The sequence below is a fragment of the Felis catus genome, chromosome X (assembly GCF_018350175.1).
Source record: "Felis catus isolate Fca126 chromosome X, F.catus_Fca126_mat1.0, whole genome shotgun sequence".
NCBI classification, from domain to species: Eukaryota; Metazoa; Chordata; class Mammalia; order Carnivora; family Felidae; genus Felis; species Felis catus.
In genome coordinates this window covers 62904098-62930314 of record NC_058386.1, presented here as the reverse complement: position 1 = coordinate 62930314, position 26217 = coordinate 62904098, and the positions used below count along the sequence as shown (strand labels likewise).

The window sequence follows — 26217 nt, the reverse complement described above, 5'->3', positions numbered from 1 at the left end:
CAACCAGCTTTTAGTTTCGTTCATCTGTTGAACATTTTATTTTATATCATTTATTTCTGCTATAATCTTTATTAATAATTTCCTTTCTTTTTCTGGGTTTAGGCTTTATTTTGTTCTTCTTTTCTAGCTCCTTAAGGTGTAAGGTTAGGGTCTGTATTTGAGACCTTTCTTGGTTCATGAGATAGGACTGAATTGCAATATACTTCCTCTTAGGACTGCATATGCTACATCCCATAGTTTTGGACTGCCATGTTTTTATTTTCGTTGGCTTCCCTGTAATTTTTTATTTTTTAATTTCCTGGTTAGCCCATTGATTCTTTAGTAGGATGTTTTTTAACCTTTGTATATTTGAGGTCTTTCCAAATTTTTTCTTGTGGTTGACTTCAAGTTTCATAGTGTTGTCACTAAAAATATGTATGGTATGATCTCTATCTTTTTTAAAAAAAAAATTAATGTTTTATTTTTGAGAGAGAGACAGAGCAAGAGCAGGGGAGGGGTAGAGAGACACACATACACAGAATCCGAAGCAGCCTCCAGGTTCTGAGCTATCAGCACAGAACCTTCGCGGGGCCCAAACTCACAAACCATGAGATTATGACCTTAGCCAAAGTTGGACATTTAACCAACTGAGCCACCCAGGCGCCCCTGTTTTATTTATTTATTTAAAAAAATGTAATGTTTTTATTTATTTTTGAGAGAGAGAGAGCATGAGCGAGGGAGTGGCAGACGGAGGGAGACACAGAATATGAAGCAAGCTCCAGGCTCTTAGCTGTCAGCATAGAGCCAGATGCGGGGCTCAGAATCACAGACTGTGACATCATGACCTGAGCTGGAGTTGGACACTTAACCCACTGAGCCCCCCAGGCATCCCATCTATGTTTTTATACTTCTTGAGGGCTGATTTGTGACCTAGCATGTGATCTATTCTGGAGAATGTTGCATATGCTCTTGAAAAGAATGTGTATTGTGCTTCTATAGGATAGGATGTTCTGAATATATCTGTTAAGTCCATATGGTCCAGTGTGTCATTCAAAGCCATTGTTTCCTTGTTGACTCTCTGTTTAGATGACCTTTCTATTGCTCTAAGTGGGATGTTAACATCCCCAATTATTATTGTGTTATCACCAGTGTGTTTTTTTATGTTTCCCATTGATTTATATATTTGGGTGGTCCCATGTTGGTGGCATAAATATTTACAATTATTAGATCTTCTTGATGGATAGACTGTATTGTCACAGTCTGTGTTTTAAAATCTAGTTTATGTTTAATACATATGGCTATTCCAGCTCACTTTTGGTAACCATTAGCATGATAGATGGTTCTTCATCCCCTCACTTTCTGTCTGCAGGTTTCTTTAGGTCTACAATGAGTCCCTTGTAGGCAGCATATAGATAGATGGATCTTGTGTTTCTTAACTCTTCTGATACCCTATCTATGTCTTTTGATTGGGGCATTTAGTTCATTTACATTCAGATTATTGAATGATACAAATTAAGTGACATTTCATTACATGTAGAGTTGCCAATTCTGGTGATGCTCTCTGGTCCTTTCTAGTCTTTGTTGCTTTTGGTCTTTTTTCTTTTTTTCTCCCTCCACTCAAATAGTCCTCCTCAGAATTTCTTGTATAGCTGGTTTTGTGGTCACAAACTCCTTTAGTTTTGTTTGTCTGTCAAAGTCTTAATCTTTCCCTCTATTTTGAATGACAGCCTTTCTGAATAGTGTATTCTTGGCTGCATATTTTTTCCATTCAGCACATTGATTATATCTTGCCATTCCTTTCTGCTCTGCCAAGTTTCTGTGGACAGATCTGGCTGCCAATCTGATGTGTCTTCCCTTGTTAGGGAAGGTTAAGGACTTTTCCCCTTTCTGCTTTCCAGATTCTTTTCCTTGTCTGTGTATTTTGTGAATTTTACTATGATATGTCTTGGTGGTTCTTAGGTTTTGTTGAATTTGATGAAAGTTATCTGTGCTTCCTGGATTTTGATGTCTGTGTCCTTCCCCAGATTAGGGTAGTTTTCAGCTATAATTAGCTAACACAAACCTACCGCCCTTTTTTCTCTGTCATCATCTTCAGGAACTCCTGTGATTTGAATATTACTACATTTTAAAAAATTGCTGATGTCCCAAAGTCTGCCTTTGTGACCTCTGATCTTTGTTTTCCTCTTCTTTTCAGCTTCATTATTTTCCATAATCTTATCTTCTATATAGTGAATCGCTCCTCTGCTTCATCCATCCTTTTTTGTATTGCTTTGATTTGGGTTTGCATCTCGGTTATAGTATTGTTAATTTTGGCCTGACTAGATTTTAGTTCTTTTATCTCTGCAGAAAGGGATTCTCTGGTGTCTTCTATGCTTTTTTCAAGCCCAGCTAGTATCCTTATAATCATTGTTTTTAATTTAATGGTTTAAAGTAAATTTAGTTCAGACTTCTTACTTATATCTGCATTGATTGAATCCCTGGCCATTATTTCTTAGTGTTCTCATCATTTTAAAGTGCATAATACAGGGGCACCTGGGTGGCTCATTTGGTTGAGTGTCTGCCTCTTGATATTGGCTCAGGTCATGATCTTGCAGTTTGTGAGATCGAGCCCCACTTGGGTCTCTGCACTGAGAGCATGGAGCCCTGCTAGTGCTCTCTCTTTCTCTCTTTCAAAATAAATAAATATATATTAAAAAAATAAAGTGCAGAATACAGTGGTTAGAATATTCACAAGTTCTGCAGCCACTAGCACTATCTGGTTTGAGAACAGTTTCACCACAGAAAGCAACCCTGTACCCATTAGCAGTCATTTCCCATTATTCCTGCCCTCCATTCCCTGGCAAAAGCTAATCTATTTTATATATGGATTTGCCTATTCTGGACATTTTATATGAACGGATTCATATTATATGTTTTCTTAATGTTTATTTATTTTGAGAGGGATTGTGCAGCATTAGCTGGGGAGGGGCAGAGAGAGGTAGAGAGAGGATCCCAATCGGCTCCGTGCCATCAGTGCAGAGCCTGACACAGGGCTTGAACTCATGAACCATGAGATCATGATGTGAGCCGATGTCAACATTCAGACACTTAACCGACTGAGCCACCCAGGTGCCCTCAATATGTTTTTTTAAATGAATGGATTCTTTCAATTAGAATAATGTTTTGAAGGTTCATCCATGCTGTAGTTTGTATTAGTACTTTTATCTTTTTAAAAAATTGTAAATGATCATAAAATAACATGTAACATAAAATTTACTGTTTTATCTATTAAGTGTATGGTTCAGTAGTGATAAGTACATTCACGTTGTTCTGCAATCAATCTTTATAACTTTTTTAATCTTGCACAACACACACTTTGCCCATTAAACAATAACTCCCCTTTCCCTTATTCCCAAACAACTACCGTTCTACCATTTGTGTCTCTGAATTTGATTTCTGTAGGTACCTTATATAAGTGAAATCATACAGTATTTGTTATCTTATTGTGGCCAGCTTATTTCACTTAGTACAGTATCCTCAAGCATCATCCATGTTGCAGCATATATCACAGTATACTTCTTTTTTAAGGCTAAATAATGTTCTGTATGCATACACCACATTTTGTTTATTTCTTCATCCATCATTGAACACTTGGCTTACTTGAACCTTTTACAATTGCAAATGATGATTCTGTTATGAACATGAGTGTACAAATATTTCTTCAGTCCCTGCTTTAAATTCTGTTGGTTATATACCAGAAGTGGAATTGCTGGATGGTATGATAGGCTGTGTTTAACTCTGAGGAACTGCCAAATAGTTTTTCATAGTGGCTGTATCATTGTACATTCTTTTTTTTAATTTTTAAAAACTTTTTTAAATGTTTATTTTTGAGAGAGAGAGAGGGAGAGCGAGTGCACAAGTGGTGGAGAGGCGGAGGGAGAGGGAGACAGAGAATCCAAAGCAGGCTCCATACAGTCAGAACAAAGCCTGACATGAGACTCAAACCCATGAATCATGAGATCATGACCTGAGCCGAAGTCAGATACTCAACTGACTGAGCCCCCCACGTGCCCCTTAAAATTTTTTTTAACGTTTGATTATTTTTGAGGGAGAGGGAGAGGGAGGGAGGGGGGGAGGGCAGAGAGAAAGGGATAGACAGAATCCGAAGTAGGTTCCCGGCCTTGAGCTGTCTGCACAGAGCATGAGGTGGGGCTCAAATTCAGGAACCATGTGATCATGATCTGAGCTGAAGTCAGATGCTTACCCAGGCACTCATAACATTCTTACCAACAGTACATAAAGACTCTGCTTTCTCTACATCCTCACCAGCACTTGTTCGTTTCTGGATTTGTGGGAGTGGGAGAGGCTACTAGCCATCCACATGACTGTTAGGTGCTTTTTTTTTTTTTAAATTAATTAATTTTATTTCAATGGAGACCGAAAGAGAGAGAGCAGGGGAGGGGCAGAGAGAAAGGGAGAGAGAGAATCCCAAGCAGGCTTCACACTCAGTGTGGAGCCCACCACGGGGCTCGAACTCACAAACCATGAGATCATGACCTGAGCTGAAACCAAGAGTTGGAGGCTTAACCAACTAAGCCACATGGTTGTCCTGTTAGATGCTTTCTTATTGCAGTTTTTATATGTGTTTTCCGTAATGGCAAGTTATGTTGAGCCTCTTTTCGTGTGCTTTTGTGTGCTCTGAGTTAAAGGAGACAGATCCTTTCTGTTAGGCAGCCCCCAGAAAAGTCAGAACATTGCAAGCAATTTTAATTCTTGTTTTTAATGTTTATTTTTAAGAGAGAGAGAGAGAGAGAGCAGGGGAGGGGAAGATAGAGAGGGAGACACAGAATGTGAAGCAGGTTCCATGCTCTGAGCTGTCAGCACAGAGTCCCACGCGATTCTCAAACTTATGAACCACGAGGTCATAACCTGAGCTGAAGTCAGATGCTTAACTGGCTGAGCCACCCAGGTGCCCTGCAAGTTTCATTCTTTGCCATCATTCCTGGGGAAGGAGCTGAGAATTGGGTAGGTTCCTGCTGATCCTGTTGAACTGAGTTGGAAATGGGGTGCAGCGAGTGTGAGCAAAAAAATAACAAAATAGCCTGTCAATTTAAATGTGATTCTTGGTTAGGTGTTCACTAGGTTGCTGCAGTTCCTTAACTGGTTTATGGAGTTTTCCAAAAGTTACTTTTTACCACATGCTTTTTATTCTGTGTTTCTGTGGGAAAACAAGAGTCCTGAGCTTCCCAGTCTGATCTGGCTACTTTATTACTTTTTTTTTTAAGTTTATTTATTTATTTTTGACGGAGAGAGAGGGAGAGAGAGAGCGAGCGAGTGCACACACAAGCAAAGGAGGGGCAGAGAGAGAGAGAGAGAGAGAGAGAGAGAGAGAGAGAGAGAATCTGAAGCAAGCTCCAGGCTCTGAGCTGTCAGTGTATTGCTGGATGCAGGACTTGAACCCACAAACTGCGAGATGATGACCTGAGCTGAAGTCATGATCCACCCAGAATCTGAGCTACCCAGGCACACCTACTTTATTACTTTTAATGGGTGAATAATATTTCATTGAGCATATAAATCCATACTTTGCTTGTTTATTTACCATCTCTTGATAGATATTTGGGTTGTTTCCATTTTTTGGATATTGTGACTAATGCTGCTATGAACATTTGTACACAATTTTTGCACAGTCATATATTTTCATATTTATAGGAATATACCTATGAGTGGAATTGCTGGGTTATATTGTAATACTATACCTATCTTTCTAAGAAACTGTCAACTTTTTTTCCACAGTGGCTCATCATTTTACATTTCTACCAGCAGTGTGCCAGAGTTCCAATTTCTGCACATTTTCATGAACATTTATTATTTTTGGTTTTTGGATTTTAGCCAACCTAGTGTGTGTGTGGTGGCATCTCATTGTGATTTTGATTTACTTTTCCAAATGACTAATAATTTTAATTTCAATTCTTAGTTTTAAGCATTTTCACATGTGTTTACTGGCCATTTGTATATATTCTTTGGAGAAAGACCTGTCTAAATGCCTTTTCCAATTTTTAATTGTGTGGACTTTTTTATTGTTGATTTGTAACAGTGCTTTCTTTATATATTCTGGGTGCAAGACCCATGTCAGATATGTGATTTACAAATATTTTCTCCCATTCTGTGGTTATCTTTTCACTTTCGTGACAGTATCTATTCATGCACAAATGTTTTTAATATTGATGAAGTGCAAGTTATCTGTTTTTAATTTGGTTGTGGTTTTGGTGTCATATTTAAGAATCCATCGCCTAATCCAATGTTATAAAGATTTGTGGCTATTTTCTTTGACAGGTTTTATAGTTTTGGCTCTTATATGTAGGACTTTGATCCTTTCTTTCCCTATAACCTTTATGAAACTTTACCTAAGCTTCTAGGTTTGTATGTTTAGATAGTTATCAGTATTCTCTAGTATAGATATTGTAGTCATAAAAATATGTGCATACTCTCATATATAGAGATACAGAAATATTTTTATTATAATGTTTTTATAATGTATATATACACACATATATATGTATGTGTGTGTATTCACATACATGTTTGATTATTTCCCTTAGAGCAAATTACTAAAAGTGACATTGTGGGTCCAACTTGTATAATTTTTTTTTTTTAATTTTTTTTAAACGTTTATTTATTTTTGAGACAGAGAGAGACAGAGAATGAACGGGGGAGGGTCAGAGAGAGGGACACACAGAATCTGAAACAGGCACCAGGCTCTGAGCTGTCAGCACAGAGCCCGACGCGGGGCTCGAACTCATGGACCGTGAGATCATGACCTGAGCTGAAGTCGGACGCTTAACCGACCGAGCCACCCAGGCGCCCCATCAACTTGTATAATTTTAAAAATTTTGTCATATGTGTTGTAATGTTTTTGCTTTCCCCTCCATGTTTTTCTTAAATTTCAGTTAGTTAGCATACAGTGTAATATTAGTTTCAGATTTAGAATTTAGTGATTCATCACTTATACAACACCCAGTCACAAGTGCCCTCCTTGATACCCATCACCCATTTAACCCATCCCTTCACCCACTTCCTCTCCTGTAACCCTCAGTTTGTTCTCTGTAGTAAAGAGTCTGTTTTCTGGTTTGCCTATTTTTTTCCCACTTTGTTCATCTGCTTTGTTTATTAAATTCCACATATGAGTGAAATAATATGGTATTTGTCTTGCTCTGACTTAATGTTGCTTGCATGGTACTCTATAGCTCTATCCATGTCATTGCAAAGGCAAGATTTTATACTTTCTCATGGCTGAGTAATATTCCATTGGGTGTACGTGTACACACACACACACACACAGTCCCCCCACACACTCTTCTTTGTCCATTCATCAGTGGAGACACTTAGGCTTTTTCCATAATTTGGCTATAATTGATAATGCTGCTATAAACATCAGGGTGGATGTATCCATTCAAACCAGTATTTTTGTATCCTTTGGACAAATACTTATTAGTTCAATTGCTGGATCTTAGAGTAGTTCAATTTTTAGCTTTTAAAAAGTTTATTTATTTTTAGATGAAGAGAGTGCAGGAGTGGGAGTGGGGCAGAGAGGGAGGGAGAGAGGATCCAAGCAGAAAGAGGATCTGATCCAGAGTTCAGCCAGTGAACCATGAGATCATGACCTGAGTTGAAATCATGAGTCGGACACTCATCTTACTGAGCCACTGAGGGGTCCCCTATTTTTAACTTTATGAGGAACATACATATGGTTTTGGAGAGTGCTATACCAGTTTGCTTCACACTAGCAGTGTAAGAGGATCCCCTTTGTCCACATTCTTGCCAATAACTGTTTCTTAGGTTGTTAATGTTAGCCATTCTGAGTGGTGTCAGGTTATATCTTGTTGTAGTTTTGATTTGCATTTTCACGATGATGTTGAGCATCTTTTCATGTGCCTGTTGGCCAGCTGTATGTTTTCTTTGGAAAAATGTCTATTCATTTCTTCTGCCTGTTAACTTAATTAAGTTTTTGGTGTTGAGTTTTATAAGTTCTTTATACATTGTTGGATAGTAACCCTTTATCAGATGTGTCATTTGCATATATCTTCTCCATTCCAATGGTTCTCTTAGCTCTGTTGCTGGTTTCCTTCACTGTTCAGAATCTTTTTATCTTGATGAGATCCCAATAGTTTATTTTTGTTTTTGTTTCCCTTGCCTCAGGAGATATATCTAGTAAGAAGTTGCTAAGGCCAGTGTAAAAGATGTTACTGCTTGTGTTTTCCTCTAGGATTTTGATGTTTTTCTGTCTCACATTTAGGCCTTTAATTGATTTTGAATTTGTTTTTGCATATGGTGTAACAAGGTGGTCCAGTTTCTTCTGCATGTTGCTTCCCAGTGTTCCCAGCACCATTTGTTGAAGAGGCCGTCTTTTTCCCATTGGATAATATTTCCTGCTTTGTTGAAGATGAGTTGACCATTTAGTTGTGGGTTCATTTCAGTTTTTTTAATCTGTTCTATTGATCTGTGTGTCTGCTTTTGTGTCAGTATCATACTGTCTTGATCACTTCAGCTTTGTACTCTAACTTGAAGTCTGGAATTGTGATGCCTCCAGCTTTGCTTTTCTTTAAAAAAGTTTATTTAATGTTTGTTTATTTTTGAGAGAGAGAGCAAGCGTGCAAGCAGGGGAGGGGCAGAGAGAGAGACAGAATCTGAAGCAGGCTCCAGGCTCTGAGCTGCCAGCACAAAGCCTGATGTGGGGCTCCAACCCATGAAGGGTGATACCATCACCTGAGCCAAAGTCAGACACTTAACCAACTGAGCCACCCAGGCACCCCTGCTTTTCTTTTCTTTTTCTTTTTTTTTAATTTTCTTTTTAAAAATTTACATCCATGTTAATTAGCAACGCAACAATGATTTCTGGAGTAGATTCCTTAATGCCTCTTACCCATTTAGCCCATTCCCCCTCCCACAACCCCTCCAGTAACCCTCAGTTTGTTCTCCATATTTATGAGTCTCTTCTGTTTTGTCCCCCTCCCTGTTTTTGTATTATTTTTGTTTCCCTTCCCTTAATGTTCATCTGTTTTGTCTCATAAAGTCCTCATATGAATGGCTGTGTGTCTGTCTCTAATTTCACTTAGCATAATACCCTCCAGTTCCATCCACGTAGTTGCAAATGGCAAGATTTCATTCTTTTTGATTGCTGAGTAATACTCCATTGTATATATATACCACGTCTTCTTTATCCATTCATCCGTCAATGGACGTGGGCTCTTTCCATACTTTGGATTGTTGATAGTGCTGCTATAAACATGGGGTGTGTGTGTCCCATGAAACAGCACACCTGTATCCCGTGGATAAATGCCTAGTACTGCAGTGGCAGGGTCATAAGGTAGTTCTATTTTTAGTTTTTTGAGGACCCTCCATACTGTTTTCCAGAGTTGCTGCACCAACCTGCATTCCCACCAACAATGCAAAAGAGATCCTCTTTATCCACATCCTTGCCATCATCTGTTGTTGCCTGAGTTGTTAATGTTAGCCGTTCTGACAGGTGTAAGTTGGTATCTCATTATGGTTTTGATTTGTATTTCCGTGATGATGAGTGATGTGGAGCATTTTCTCATGTGTCGGTTGGCCATCTGGATGTCTTCCTGGGGAGGAGTGTCTATTCATGTCTTTTGCCCATTTCTTCACTGGATTATTTGTTTTTTGAGTGTTGAGCTTGATAAGTTATTTGTAGATTTTGGATACTAACCCTTTATCCGATATGTCATTTGCAAATATCTTCTCCCATTCTGTTGGTTGCCTTTTAGTTTTGCTGATTGTTTCCTTGGCTGTGCAGAAGCTTTTTATTTTGATGAGGTCCCAGCAGTTCATTTTGGCTTTTGTTTCCCTTGCCTCCGGAGACGTGTTGAGTAAGAAGTTGCTGTGGCCAAGATCAAAGAGTTTTTGTCTGCTTTCTCCTCGAGGATTTTGATGGCTTCCTGTCTTACATGGAGGTCTTTCATCCATTTTGCGTTTATTTTTGTGTACGGTGTAAGAAAGTGGTCCTGGTTCATTCTTCTGCATGTCGCTGTCCAGTTTTCCCAGCACCACTTGCTGAAGAGACTGTCTTTATTCCGTTGGCTATTCTTTCCTGCTTTGTCAAAGATTAGTTGGCTATACGTTTGTGGGTCCATTTTTGGGTTCTCTTCTGTTCCATTGATCTGAGTGTCTGTTCTTGTGCCACTACCATACTGTCTTGATGATTACAGCTTTGTAGTATAGCTTGAAGTCAGGGATTGTGATGCCCACTGTTTTGGTTTTAATTTTCAAGATTGTTTTGGCTATTTGGGGACTTTTCTGGTTCCATACAAATTTTAGGATTATTTGTTTTAGCTCTGTGAAGAATGCTGGTGTTATTTTGGTAGGGATTGCATTGACTGTGTAGATTGGTTTGGGTAGTATCAACATTTTAACAATATTTGTCCTTCCTATGCAGGAGCATGGAATCTTTAACCATTTTTTTGTGTCTTCTTCAATTTCTTTCATAAGCTTTCTGTACTTTTCAGTGTATAGATTTTTCACCTCTTCGGTTAGATTTATTCCTACGTATTTTATGGTTTTTTGTGCAACTGTAAATGGGATCTATTCCTTGATTTCTCTTTCTGTTGCTTCATTGTTGGTGTATAGGAATACAACCGATTTCTGTGCATTGATTTTATATCCTGCAACTTTGCTGAATTCATGAATCAATTCTAGCAGTTTTTTGGTGGAATCGTTAGGGTTTTCCATATAGAGTATCATGTCATCTGCAAAGAGTGAAAGTTTGACCTCCTCTTGACCGATTTGGATGCCTTTTATTTCTTTGTGCTGTCTGATTGCAGAGCTAAGACTTCCAATATTATGTTGAATAACAGTGGTGAAAGTGGACATCCCTGTTTTGTTCCTGACCTTAGGGGGAAAGCTCTCAGTTTTTCCCCATTGAGGATGATATTAGTGTTGGGTCCTTCATACATGGCTTTTATGATCTCGAGGTATGCTCCTTCTAGCCCTACTTTCTTGAGGGTTTTTATCAAGAAAGGATGCTGTATTTTGTCAAATGCTTTCTCTGCATCTGTTGAGAGGATCATATGGTTCTTGTCCTTTCTTTTATTGATGTGATGAATTAGGTTAATTGTTTTGGGGATATTAAATCAGCCCTGTGTCCCAGGTATAAACCCCACTTGGTTGTGGTGAATAATTTTTTTAATGTATTGTTGGAGCCGCTTGGCTAATATCTTGTTGAGGATTTTTACATCCATGTTCATCAGGGAGATTGGTCTGTAGTTCTCCTTTTTAGTGGCGTCTCTGTCTGGTTTTAGATCAAAGTAATGCTGGCTTCATAGAGTTTGGAAGTTTTCCTTACATTTCTATTTTTTGGAACAGCTTCAAGGGAAGAGGTGTTAACTCTTCCTTAAATGTTTGGTAGAATTCGCCTGGAAAGCCATCTGGCCCTGGACTCTTGTGTTTTGGAAGATTTTTGATTACTAATTTGATTTCCTTACTGGTTATGGGTCTGCTCAAATTTTCTGTTTCTTCCTGTTTCAGTGTTGGTAGTGTATATGTTTCTAGGAATTTGTCCATTTCTTCCAGATTTCCTATTTTATTGGCATATAATTGCTGATAGTATTCTCTTATTGTTTTTGTTTCAGCTGTGTTGGTTGTGATCTCTCCTCTTTCATTCTTGATTTTATTCATTTGCTTCATTTTCTGTTAGTTTTTGATCAAACTGGCTAGTGGTTTATCAATTTTGTTAATTCTTTCAAAGAACCAGTTTCTGCTTTCATTTCATCTGTTCTGTTTTTTTTTTTTTTTTTGGTTTCGATAGCATTAATTTCTGCTCTAATCTTTATTACTTCCTGTCTTCTGCTGGTTTTGGGTTTCATTTGCTGTTCTTTTTCCAGCTCCTTAAGGTGTAAGGTTAAGTTGTGTATCTGAGATCTTTCTGCCTTCTTTAGTAAGGCCTGGATTGCTATATACTTTGCTCTTATGACAACCTTTGCTATGTCCCCGAAGTTTTGGGCTGTGGTGTTATCATTTTTTTTGACTTCCATATACTTCTTAATTTCCTCCTAGCTGTTTTGTTAGCCCATTCATTCTTTAGTAGGATGTTCTTCATTCTCCAAGTACTTGTTACCTTTCCAAATTTTTTCTTGTGGTTGATTTCGTGTTTTATAGTGTTGTGTTCTGAAAATATGCACGGTATGGTCTTGATCTTTTTGTACTTGCTTAGGGCTTATTTGTGTCCCAGTATATGTTCTATTCTGGAGAACGTTTCATGTGCACTGGAGAAGAATGTATATTCTGTTGCTTTAGGATGAAATGTTCTGAATATATCTACGTCCATCTGGTCCAGTGTGTCATTCAAAGCCATTGTTTCCTTGTTGGTTCTTTGATTAGAGGATCTGTCCATTGCTGTGAGTGGGGTGTTGAAGTCTCCTACTATTATGGTATTACTATCGATGAGTTTCTTGATGTTTGCGATTAATTGATTTATATATTTGGGTCCTGCCACATTTGGCACATAAATGTCTACAATTGTTAGGTCTTCTTGGTGGAAAGACCCCTTGATTATGATATAATGCCCTTCTGCATCTCATGATTCAGTCATTATTTTAAAGTGTAGATTGTGTGATATAAGTATGGCTACTCTGGCTTTCTTTTGTTTGCCATTAGCATGATAGATGGTTCTCCATCCCCTTATCTTCAATCTGAAGGTGTCTTTAGGTCTAACGTGGGGCTCTGGTAAACAGCATATAGATGGATCTTGTTTCCTTACCCATTCTGTTACCCTATGTCTTTTGATTGGAGCATTGAGTCCATTGACGTTGAGAGTGAGTACTGAAAGATATGAATTTATTGGCATTATGATGCTTGTAGAGTTGGACTTTCTGGTGGTGTTCTCTGGTCCTTTCTAATCTTTGTTGCTTATGGTATTTATTTATTTATATATGTATTTTTTCATCTTTTTTCCCCTCAGAGAGTCCCCCTTAAAATTTCTTGCAGGGCTGGTTTAGTGGTCACAAACTCCTTTCATTTTTGTTTGTCTGGGAAATTTTTTCTCTCTCCTATTTTGAATGACAGCTTTCCTGGATAAAGAATTCTTGGCTGCATATTTTTCTGATTCAGCACACTGAGTTTATCCTGCCACTCCTTTCTGGCCTGCCAAGTTTCTCTGGATAGGTGTGCTGCAAACCTTATCTGTCTTCCCTTGTAGGTTAGGGACCTTTTTTCCCTTGCTGCTTTCATGATTCTCTCCTTTTCTGAGTATTTTGTGAATTTGACTATGATATGCCTTGTTGATGGTCGGTTTTTGTTGAATGTAATGGGGTTCCTCTGTGTTTCCTTGATTTTGATGTCTGTGTCTTTCCCCAGGTTAGGTAAGTTTTCCGCTATGATTTGCTCAAATAACCCTTCTACACCTATTTCTCTTCCTTTTCTGGGACCCCTATGATTCTGATGTTGTTCCTTTTTAATGAGTCACTGATTTCTCTAATTCTTAATTTGTGCTCTTTTGCCTTAATCTCCCTCTTCTTTTCTGCTTCATTATTCTCTATAAGTTTTTCCTCTATATTGCTGATTCTCTATTCTGCCTAATCTGTCCTTGCCGCCACTGCGTCCATCTGTGATAGGAGCTGTTATAGCATTTTTAATTTCATTATGGCTATTTTTTACTTCTTGTATCTCTACAGAAAGGGATTCTAATCTATTTTTGACTGCAGCTAGTATTCTTATTACCATGATTCTAAATTCTGGTTCAGACATCTTCCTTGTATCTGTGTTGGTTAAGTCCCTGGTTGTTGTTTCTTTGTTTTCTTTATTTTGGGGTGAATTCCTTCGTTTTGTCATTTTGAAGTGAGAAGAGGAATTGATGAAGTAGAAAAATTGAAATAAAAAAAATAAAAAATATTAAAATTAAAATATTAAACACACACACACACACACACACACACACACACACAATTGACTACATGATGCTAGATCCTAGGTGTGTTTTGGTCTGGGTATCAAAAGTGGTTTGACAGATTAGAGATAAAAAAGGGGGAGGAAGAAGAAAAAAAGGTAATTGTTTGAGAGTTTGAAAAAATGAATACACTCAGGTAGAGTAAAATGAGGTGATGTGAGTAAAATATAATTGGAAAAAATAATACACAAAAGTAAAGAATATAGTAGAAAAAAATTAAAGAAAAATATTTTTAATAACAATTAACAATAAAAATGAATTTTTTCTTTTTCTGTATTCAAGAAAAAGAAAAGAAATGAAAAATAAAAAAGAGAAAAAGAAAAAGGAAATCGTTTGAAAATTTGAAAAAGTGAATACACTGTAGTAGACTAAAAAAAGTGATGGAAGTAAAATAGAATTTGAAAAAATTTACATAAAAGCAAAAACTAGTAAAAAAATTAAATGAAAATATTTTTAATAGAAATAGAAAGTAAAAGTGAAGTTTTTCTGCATTCAAGAAAAAGAAATTAAAAAGCGAAAAAAAGAAAAAAAAAGGAAATTGAAAATTTGAAATGGTGAATATACTCAAGTAGACTAAAATAAATGATGGAAGTAAAATAGAATTTAAGAAAGTTCACACAGAAGTAAAAAATATAGTAATAAAAATTAAAGAAAAATATTTTTAATAAAAACAAAATAAAAATGAATTTTTTCTCTTTTTCCTTAATTCTGTGGTTTAGTTTATGCAGATCGTTGTGTTAATCCTCCAATCATTTTTCTAGGTGTGTTGGTCTGGCTATATTTCATGGACATGAGACGCACAGAAAACTTCCATGCTTTTCCGACATCTTGGCTCCTCCCCTGCCCCTGCTTTTCTTTTTATTTATTTATTTTTTTAAATTTTTTTTTCAACGTTTTTTATTTATTTTTGGGACAGAGAGAGACAGAGCATGAACGGGGTAGCGGCAGAGAGAGAGGGAGACACAGAATCGGAAACAGGCTCCAGGCTCCGAGCCATCAGCCCAGAGCCTGACGCGGGGCTCGAACTCAGGGACCGCGAGATCGTGACCTGGCTGAGGACGCTTAACCGACGGCGCCACCCAGGCGCCCCAGCTTTTCTTTTTAAAGATTGCTTTGGCTCTTTGAGGTCTTTTGTGGTTCCATACAAATTTTAGGATTGTTTAGTCTAGTTCTATGAAAAATTCTGTTGGTATTTTTATAAGGATTGCATAAATATGTAGATAGCTTTGTGTGTAATGTAGACATTTTAACAATATTTGTTCTTTCAACCCACGAGCATGGAATGTTTTTCCATTTCTTTGTGTCTTCTTCAGTTTCTTTCATAAGTGTTTTATCATTTTCAGAGTACAGATACTTCACTTTTGTGGTTAGGTTTATTCCTAGGTATCTTATGGTTTTTGGTTCAGTTGGAAGTGGGATTGACTCCTTTATTTCTTTTTCTGCTTCTTCATTAATGGGGTATAGAAATGAAAGAGAGTTTTGCATGTTGATTTTGAATTCTGCAACTTTACTGAATTTGTTATCATTTGTAACAATTTTTTGGTGGAGTCTTTTATGTTTTCTATATAGCATATCATGGCATCTGTAAGCAGTTAATGTTTGACTTCTTCCTTGCTGATATTGGAAGCCTTTTATTTTTGTTTGTTAGCTTATTGCTAAGGCTAAGACTTCCACTAGTATGTTAAATAACAGTGTGGAGAGACTGGACATCCCTTTCTTGTTCTTGACTGTACAGGAAAAGTTATCAGTTTTTTGCTATTGATTTTATTAACTTTGGGTTTTTCATACATGGCCTTTATGATGTTGATGTATGTTCCATATATATCTATTTTGTTGAGGTTTTTTATTAAGATTCAGTGCTGTGCTTCATCAAGTACTTACTGAGCATCTATTGAGGGGATTATATGATTCTTAACCTCTCCTTTATAAATGTGGCGAATCATGTTGATTGATTTATGAATATTGAACCACTCTTGCAGCACAGGAATAAATCCCATTTGATTGTGTTGAATGATTTTTTTTAATGTGCTGTTGGATTTTTTTTACTACTTTTGTGTTGAGAACTTTTGCAGCCGTCTTTATCAGGGACATTTGCCTGCAGTTGTCTTTTTTAGTGGAGTCTTTTATCTAGTTTTGGAATCAGGGTAATGTTGGCCTTATAGAATGAATTTGGAAGTTTTCCTTCCATTTCTATTTTGTATTAGTTTGAGAAGAATAGGTATTAAATATTCTAATAAATGTTTATTTTTGAGATTGAGAGAAAGCAGGGGAGGGGCAGAGAAAGGGAGACAGAGGATCCAAAGGAGGCTCTGTGCTGACAGCAGAAGCCTGATGCAGGGCTTGAACTCATAAACTGTGATATCTTGACCTAAGTGAAAGTCTGACACTTAACTGATTGAACCACCCAGGTGCCCCTTAACTCTTCTTTTTAACGTTTGGTAAAATTCCCCTAGGAAGCCATCTGGCTCTGGAGTTTAGTTTGTTGGGAGGTTTTTTTTTTTTTTAATTTTTTTAATGTTTGTTTATTTGTGAGAGAAAGAGAGACAGACTGTGAGTGGGGGAGGAGCTGAGACAGAAGAGACACAGAATCGAAGCAGCTCCAGGCTCTGAGCTGTCAGCACAGATCCAGACGTGGGACTGGAACTCACAAACCGTGAGATTATGACCTGATCTGAAGTTGGACGCTCAACCAACTGAGCCCCCCAAGCGCCCATTTTGGGAGGTTTTTGACTACCAATTTCAATTTCATTGCTGGTTATCAGTCTGTCGAAATTTTCTTTTTCTTCCAGTTTAAATTATAGTTTATATGTTTTCTCGGAATTTATCCATTTCTTCCATATTTACCAATTTGTTTGCATAACGGTTTTCATAATATTCTCTTATAGTTTGTATTTCTGTGGTATTTGTGGTTATCCCTCCTGTCTCATTTGTGATTTTATTTGGGTCTTTCTCTTTTTTGATATGTCTGGCTAGGAGTTTATCAGTTTTATTAATTTTTTTCAAAGTACCTGCTCCTGGTTTCATTGATTTGTTTGTTCTTCTACTATTGATTTTGATTCTGTGTCATTTATTTTTCGTGTAATTTTTATTATTTCTCTTCTTCTGCTGCCTTTTGGCTATGTTTCTTGTTCTTTTTCTAGCTCCTTTACGTGTAAGGTTAGGTTTTGTCTTCGAGAATTCCTTGCTTCTTGCAGTAGGCTTGTCTTGGTATACACTTCCCCTCTTATGACTGGTTTTACTGTATCCCAAAGGTTTTGGATTGTCCTGCTTTCATTTTCATTTGTTTCCATGTATTTTTTAATTTTCTTTAATTTTCTAGTTGACTTAGTCATTCTTTAGAAGGATGTTCTTTAACCTCTTTGTATTTGTAGTCTTTCCAAATGTTTTCTTGTGGTTTACTTCAAGTTTTATCGTGTTGTGGTTAGAAAAGTTGCATGGTATGATCTCAATCTTTTTGTACTTCTTGGGGCCTTATTTGTGACCTAGTGTGTGATCTTTTCTGGAGTATGTCCCATGTGCTCTCAAAAAGGAGGTGTATTGTGTTGATTTAGCATAAAATGTTCTGCATGCAATTGTTAAATCCATCTGGTCCAGTGTGTCATTCAAAGCCATTGTTTCCTTGTTCATTTTCTGCCTAGGTGTTCTGTCCATCATTGTTAAGTGGAGTGTTTAAGTCCCCTACTATTATTGTATTATTATCAATAAGTTCCTTTATGTCTGTTATTGTGTTTTATATTTGGGTGCTTTCATGTTGAGGGCATAAATATTTACAATTGTTAGATCTTTTTGGAGAGACCCCTTTATTATGATATAATAACCTTCTTCATCTCTTGTTAAAGTCTTTTGTTTAAAATCTAGTTTGTCTGATATACATATAGTGACTCTGGCTTGCTTTTGACGTCCATTTACAAGATAAATATTTACCTATCCCCTAACTTTCAATGTGCAGGTGTCCATAGGTCTATCATGAGTTTCTTGTAGGCAGGTTATAGATCGGTCTTGTGTTTTTATCCATTTTGGTACATTATGTCTTTTGATTGGAGTATTTAGTCCTTTTATATTCAGCGTGATTATTGATAGATACGAATTTAGTGCCGTTTTATTACTTGTTTTGTCATTGTTTTTGGATATTTTCTCTGTTCCTTTCTTGTCTTTGTCTCTTTTGGTCTTCCTTTCCCACTTGAAGAGTCCTTTTTAATATTTCTTGCAGGGTTGCTTTAGTTGTCATAAACTCATTTAGTTTTTATTTGTCTGGGATGTTCTTTATCTCTCATTTGATTCTGAATGATGGCCTTGCTGGATGGAGTAGTCTTGTCTGCAGATTTTTCCCATTCAGCTTTGAATATATCATGCCACTCCTTTCTGGCTTGCCAAGTTTCTATGAAGGGATTTACTACTACCTTATGCATCTTCCCTTGTAAGTTAGGGGCTTCTTTTGTCTTGCTGCTTTTATGATTTTTTTCTTTATTACTATATTTTGTGAATTTAATTATATGTCTTGGTGTTCTGCTTTTGTTGATTTTGATGGGAGTTCTCTGTACCTCTTGGATTTGTATGTCTGTTTCCTTCCCCAGATTATGAAAGTTTTCAGCTATTATTTTCTCAAATATACCTTTTACTCTCTTTAATCTCTCTTTTTTGTGGGGCTCTCATGATACAAATATTATTACATTTGATGGCGTCACTGAGTTCCCTATGCCTGATGCCATGATGTATCATTCTTCTTTCTCTCTTTTGTTCAGATTCATTATTTTCTGTAATTTTATCTTCTTCCTCTTTTTTTTTTTTTTTTTTTTTTTTTTTTTTTTAGAGAGAGCATGCGAGTGGGGATAGGGGCAGAGGTAGAGAGAATCTTAAGCAGGCTCCACAACCAGTGAAGAGCCTGACATGGGGCTCAATCCCATGACTCTGGGATCATGAACTGAGCTAAAAATTAAGAGTCAGACACTCAACCAACTGAGTCACCCAGGCGACCCCCATAATTCTATCTTCTGTATCATTTGTTCATTTGTCTACTTCTTCCATGCTTGTGGTCATTACATCCAGTCTGTTTCAAATCTCAGTTATTTCTGTTTTAATTTTTGAATGATTGTTTTTAGCTCTTTTATTTCTATGGTAAATGTGTTTGTGATGTCTTCCATGTTTTTCTGAAGTCTAGGCAGTAACCTATGATTGTTGCTTTAAATTCTGCATTAGGCATATTATATCTGTTTTGATTAGATCTCTGGCTTTGACCTTTTCTTGTTCTTTCTTTTGGGATAAATTACTCTATGTAGACATTTTCTTTATGTCTTTATCTTTTTCTGTGTGTTGGAAAAGCCTGTTAGGTTTCCTGTTCCTGAGTAATGGCTTCATGAAAAAGAGGTCATATAATGTTTAGGACTCGGAACTTCAGGAAGTGTCTCTGCTTTATTCCTCAGTTTAGTCATCTGCAGAGGTTCTCCTTCCCTGCAGTGGGTGGTGTTGGGACCTTGGCCAGAATGTGGTGCGTTTTAAGTAGGTGTGCTGTTGTCTGCTATCTAAGAGAGACCTGATAGTATTTCCACTAGAACTAAAGCTTTGCCGAGCTCTGTGGTCAGTAGATGTGGTGCATGAATGGGTGTTTACTGGTCTTTTGGTCTCAGACACTTGTCTGAGAAAAGCAGTACCAGCAGAGCACAAGGGGATAGGACTTGGTGTAAGCAGGTTAAGCAGCCAATGTTGGCGCCATGTTGTTTCCTGAAGTTGGTTTATACTGAGGGTGGGGAGGAAAATGGCACCAGCCAGTTGGAGTCCAGGCTGGCTCGTCTGAGGGAACCCCTTCTAGAAGAGCGAATAATTTCCACTCGTGCATAGTAGGTGTTTTTCAGATCTCTGTTTTCACACTGTCTTTCCCCGGGTTGCTTGCCTGCCTGGAGCAGTGCAGTGCCCTTTCACCTCTATCACAGCCAATCCTGCTACTTTAAACTCAAAACTTTCTTGAGGGAATGGTGCCCACTTGGTCTTTTTGCCTTATAAAGCAATGCCACCTCTCACAAATGCATTCTAAGAAGAGGGAACAGTGTCTCCCCATGCACAGATTACACTGTTTGTGGAACAAGCAGCAACAGGTTGCTTGCCTGCCTTCTGTCCAGTAGTAGGACAGTGCACTCCAGTCTCTATTCTAGCCAAGCCCACCAACCTCTAATACTCCAGTCTTTGATTCCACTGGTTGCAAAAACTCATGAAAATCAGCTCCTCTCATTTTCCACCAGTGGCTTTGGGGGATGTGTTGTTCTTGTGTGTATCTCTGTGCAATCCAGTGTTTCTGCAGCACACACGGTCGGTCTCTCCCCCAAACCACACCTCAGAACTGCCTACTTTCTTCAGTGTGGCTTCTTCTCTCTTTCTAGTTGTGGCATTTGTTTTATCAGTTCTCAGGTCAATTTCTTAGGTATTCAGAATGATTTGATAGTTATTTACCTGTCTTTGAGGGACAGGGTAAGCCTAGGGTCCCTGTACTATGCTGCCATCTTAGCTCTCTCCTGTCATACATATTTTCAAAGTGTCTTATACAGGTCAGTTTTTTTCTCCCTATGACCCCCCCCCCCCCAGCAGAATATGTCTATAGCCATTTTCTTACTTTTTCAACAATAAATTAGTGAGCAGTCTGTTAGCTAGAACATTATCTATCTATATGTCTGTCTGTTTTAAGGGGATTTTGATCCATTTTGAGTTAATTTTTATATATGATGTAAGATAGAGGTCCAACTTCATTCCTTTGCATGTAGATAACTACTAGTCTTAGTACCATTTATCTAAAAGATGTTGTTTTACCTGTTGCATTGTCTTGACACCTTGTGGAAAATCAGTTCATCACAAATGTGATGTTTTATCTGGAGTCACATTTTTCTCTCATTGATATGTGTTTCTGTTATTTATGCCAGGAATGTACTGTCTTAAAATATGTAACTTTATACACCAATTTCTAAGCCCAAAGTACTATTTTGCCAAAAGCTGTTACTATTTTCTTTTTTTGTTTGTAAGCTCATTTTAAGAAACCAGCATCTAGCTTTTATAATGTGCCTTTTTTCTAAGAGATGATGAATATTTTTTGTTTGTATGTTGGCTATTTATATTTCTAAAGGCATCATCCATCTTATGACTCATGCCAAACCTCTCCTCTGAATAACTTAAAATGTTAATTATTGGATTTGAAATAAGGGTTATCCTTTTTGAACCTAGTGAAGAGTTTTTGCTTTTTGTTTTTGTTGTCTTTTTTAGGAATGTACACAAAGGAAAATCAGTTCTAAAATAGTATCTAATTAGAGGTACCTGGGTGGCTCAATCAGTTAAATGTCCGACTCTTGATTTTGGCTCAGGTCATGATCTCGTGGTTGTGAGATTGAGCCCTGGGTTGGGGTCTGCACTGGGCACGTAGTCTGCTTAAGATGATCTGCCTTTCCCTCTGCTCCTTTCCAACTCAAGCACACTCTCTATCTCAAAAAAATTAAAAAGTAAAATAGTATATAATTAATTTAAGGAAATTCCTGAAATATTTTATTTTTCATTTTAAATGTTCTTTAGGTCTGCAAAGAAAGCAGAGTTGGAAGAAAATCAGCGGAGTTATAAACAGAAAAAGAAAAGGCGACGCATTAAGGTTCAAGAAGACTCATCCAGTGAAAACAAGGTAATGACATTTATTCTGTGCTTGAATCATAACTGGCACCATAGACTATAGTAAATATGTTACTACCTCTTTGCATTCCATTCATTAATTTAATTTTTATGGTTTATTTATATTTTAATACTTTTGTGGAAAGATTGACTTATTGATATAAATATGCGGTAATATTAATAATATTTGCAGTAATATAATAATACATAAATAGCAGTAATGTGGATATATTATCAATTTTTTTTTGTTCCTTAACTAAATTTGATGGAAGTTTTAAGTTGTTCTTAGTTATTTTACATTCTTGGAGCTATAGAGTTGACGAGAAGTGTTCTGTTTTCTGAAGACATAAAACATTTTATCCTGAATAATGACTCATGTGTGAGTAAACTTCTTCTAGCAATGATGTTAGCCAATTGAAATTTCTTACATGTAATCAGGATTATGTAAGTACAAGTTCTCTGTAATATGTTTCATTCTGTCAACACTAGGCTCCCAGATGGGGGCGGGTTCATTTCTTTTTTTTTTTTTTTTTTTTAATTTTATTTTATTTTTTAATTATTTTTCAACGTTTTAATTTATTTTTGGGACAGAGAGAGACAGAGCATGAACGGGGGAGGGGCAGAGAGAGAGGGAGACACAGAATGGGAAACAGGCTCCAGGCTCTGAGCCATCAGCCTAGAGCCTGACGCGGGGCGAACTCACGGACCGCGAGATCGTGACCTGGCTGAAGTCGGACGCTTAACCGACTGCGCCCCCCAGGCGCCCCTCATTTCTTTTTAAATGAAACTTTTAACCATTTCTAAGTGTACATTTCAGTGGTCTTAATTACATTCACTGATAACTCTGTAATTAGCCTCTGGTAACTTCTTCCAGTTTCTGTGTTTGTGAATTTGTCCATTTTATATACTTCATATAAGTGAAATCATACAATATTTGTCTTTTTGTGTCTGGCTTATTTCACTGACAATGTTTTCAAGGCACGTCCGTGTTGTAGCATGTATCAGAATTTCCTTTCTTTTTAAGGCTAAATAATATTCTCTTTATGTATATATCACGTTTTGTTTATCCATTCATTTGTTGATGAACATTTGGGTTGTTTCCATCTTTGGGTATTTTGAGTAATGTCATAAATGTGGGCATAGAAATATTTGAGTACCTGCTTTTAATTTTGGTTATAATCTGAGGTATGGAATTGCTGGGTCATGTGGTAATTCTATATTTAACTTTTTGAGGCACCATCACACTGTTTACCCAGTGTACTAGGCTTCCAATTTTTCTACATCTTTACCAACACTTCTTATTTTTTATTTTAAAAATAGTCATCCTAATGGGTGCAAGATAGTATCTTATTTGTGGTTTTGATTTATTTATTTATTAAAAAATGTTTTAATGTTTCTTTTGAGAGGGAAAGAGAGAGAGCGAGCAGGGGAGGGGCATAGAGAGACGGAGACAGAATCTGAAGCAGACTCCAGGCTCTGAGCTGTCATGTCAGCACAGAGCCCAACACGGGGCTCAAACTCACAAGCTGTGAGATCCAGACCTGAGATGAAGTCTAACGCTTAACAAACTGAGCCACCCAGACACCCCTGTGGTTTTGATTTAAATTTCCCTAATTATAAGTAATATTGAACATCTTTTCACAGGATTATTGGATATTTCTGTATCTTTGGAGAAATATCTGTTCCAGTCCTTTACCTCCTTTTCTGGGTTGTTTTCAATTAATGTTCTTCCTTTTTGCAAAGTATAATTTTAAAGCTCTTCAGTATGTTTTGTTTTACTTTTTCTTGTTAAATTAATTATTGGAATGTGAAATGGATAAATTAGACAATTTTGTGGTATTTATCTCTCATCGTTTAAATTCCATAGAGTAATTCTGAAGAAGATAAAGATGAAGAGGAAGAGGAAGAGGAAGAAGAAGAAGATGAAAATGATGATTCCAAGTCTCCTGGAAAAGGCAGAAAGAAAATTCGAAAGATTCTTAAAGATGATAAGCTAAGAACTGAAACACAAAATGCTCTTAAGGAAGAGGAAGAGAGGCGAAAACGTATTGCTGAGAGGGAACGTGAACGAGAAAAATTGAGAGAGGTAAGCCAGTTTTTATTTATGATTTCAAAAAATATGACTCATGTATGTATATATATACATATACATCTCAGTATTTTTTCATGTATGTATATATATACATATATATCTCTGTATTTTAAGAACATAATGTTGTAATCACTACAGATTTTTAGTTATGGTTGCTTTTCCCTATTAGTATTTTATGCAAATTAAGATCTTCATTAGGCCATATTAATATAATTAGGTACATGGAAAGATTTGAAATTCTTGAATGATCACCAAAGTGATTGTGTTTTATATGAAGTAGAAAAATGTTTAAAGATTATTGCTCAAATTCATAAAGTATTTTAAATTTTTAAATAAACTTTTTGATTATAAGTTTTCAAGCAGTTATACAGGCAAAGGGAATAGTATTATAAATCTTCATGTACCAACAACAGTTACCAACTTCAGCAGTTACAACACATGGCCAGTCTTGTTTCATCTATTCTCTTATCTTCATATTATTTTGGAGACGTCTCAGAAATCATATCATTCTGTCTGTCTATCTATCTATCTATCTATCTATATATATATATGTATATATATCAGAGTATATTGTCAAAAGATAAGTACTGTTTAGACATTATTATGGTACCCTTTTTGTGCTTAAAATTTGACTTTCCATAGTATCATCAAATACCTAGTTAACATTCCACATTTCTTCATTTCCCTCACAAACATATTAGTGTTTTTTAAAAATTGTTGGTATGTATCAGGATCTTAAGAATGCCTTACTACATGTTATGTTGCATTTAAATGTTATACCTTGTAAGTCTATTTTAAATCTGAAAATTTTCCTTTTTCTCTTTCCATTTTTTTTTTCTTTCTTGGAGTACATTTGTTGAAAAAGCTAGATTATTCATGTAGAATTTCCTATATTCTGAGCTTTTCTTGTTGCATTTCTGTGGTGTATTTTCACTGGCTCCCGTATGCTCTATAAACTGTTGGATGTAGAGGTCTGATCAGTTTTAGATTCAGTTATTTTTTTGGCAAAAATACTCATGGATGGTAATATACACCTCTTCTTGCATCTCACTTTTCGGTACTTCTAAGTGTTATCTCTTTTTGTGATGTTACTTAAATTGTATTTTAAAAATTTAAACAATAATCATTAGGTAAATGGACATTAATATTCTATATTATTATTTTCTTCTGATCCCTATCAGTATATATACAGGTGTTTCACATAACTGCAGTCACTATATGCGGTATATGCTGTATTTTCCTCTCCTGTTTATTTCATATAATTTAAATGTATATAAACATGTTCCATGTACTTTTAATTGGTTTATAATGTTTCTTTTCTAATTAACGTTTTATTAAATTCAATAAATGTGCTTTTTAAAAATCAAATATTATCATAAGGCTACATTGAAAAAAAAAGTCTTCTGTTCTACTCAGACTCTACTCAAAGGTAATGACTCAGTTCTTCTAGACGTTCTTTGCTCTTACCTATATGATTCTGTTTAATATGCTTATAATGCTGTTTTCTTTATTTCTCAGTTTTAGACATTACCATTATTATATGATAACCGCAGATTTAGTTTTCATATACTGCCTGCCAAACACAGAATTCCCTCCTCCCATTCCCTCAGTATGGTTATGCCACAGTTGTGATGAAATCATTAGTCACTGTTTGCATGAGTATAACGGTAAATATTCACAGCAGGGCTACGTAGTGTTTATTGCATGTATATCTCATACACACACATATACATGTGTATATACATATTGTGTATAATGATTACATTCCTTTTTACATTTTCTAAATTTCTTTAAAAATTTTTTTAAAAATGTTTATTTATTTTGAGAGACAGAGCATGAGTCAGGGAGGGGCAGAGAGAGAGGGAGAGAGAGAATCCCAAGCAGTCTCTGTGCTGTCCATACAGAGCCAGACGCAGGGCTTGAACCCACAAACTATGAGATCATGACCTGAGCCGAAATCAAGAGTCCATGCTGAATGGACTGAGCCACCCAGGCGCCCCATTCAAAAAAATTTTTTAATGATTATTTTTTAGAGAGCATGCATACGCGTGAGTGAGCATGAGAGGGGGAGGGGCAGAGAGAGAGAGGGAGACACAGAATCTGAAGCAGGCTTCAGGCTCTGAGCTGTCAGCACAGAGCCTGACGTGGGGCTCTAACTCACAGACCATGAGATCATGACCTGAGCAAAAGTCAGATGCTTAACCGACCGAGCCACCCAGGAACCCCTCTAAATTTTTTTTATTGTTTATTCATTTTTGAGAGAGAGACAGAGAGAGAGAGAGAGAGAGAGAGAGAGAGAGAGAGAGAGAGAGAGAATGAGTGGGGGAGGGGCAGAAAGAGAGGGAGACAAAGAATCTGAAGCAGGATTCAGGCTTTGAGCTGTCAGCACAGAGCCTCACAAGGGGCTCTAATTCATGCACCACCAGATCATGACCTGAGCCAAAGTCAGACGCTTAACCAACAGGGCCACCCAGCATTTTCTGGAGTTAATTTTCTAGAGTTAATGCTGGATGCCCGTAGCATTTTGTATAGTTAATAATGTTTTAGATTATTTTTTCTTATTTTCTGCATA

At 36.8% G+C, this 26217-nt stretch overlaps 1 protein-coding gene across 10 annotated transcripts in view; it reads left to right on the top strand.

The window, feature by feature from the left end:
- ATRX (ATRX chromatin remodeler) overlaps positions 1-26217 on the top strand; it is a 312306-nt gene that overhangs the window by 153642 nt on the left and 132447 nt on the right. For all 10 annotated transcript variants that reach the window (XM_045051014.1, XM_045051016.1, XM_045051015.1 and 7 more), the window contains 2 exons: positions 21464-21566; positions 23421-23639. In XM_045051014.1, coding sequence (XP_044906949.1) covers positions 21464-21566; positions 23421-23639 — 322 coding nt within the window. The remainder of the gene's footprint in view (positions 1-21463; positions 21567-23420; positions 23640-26217) is intronic.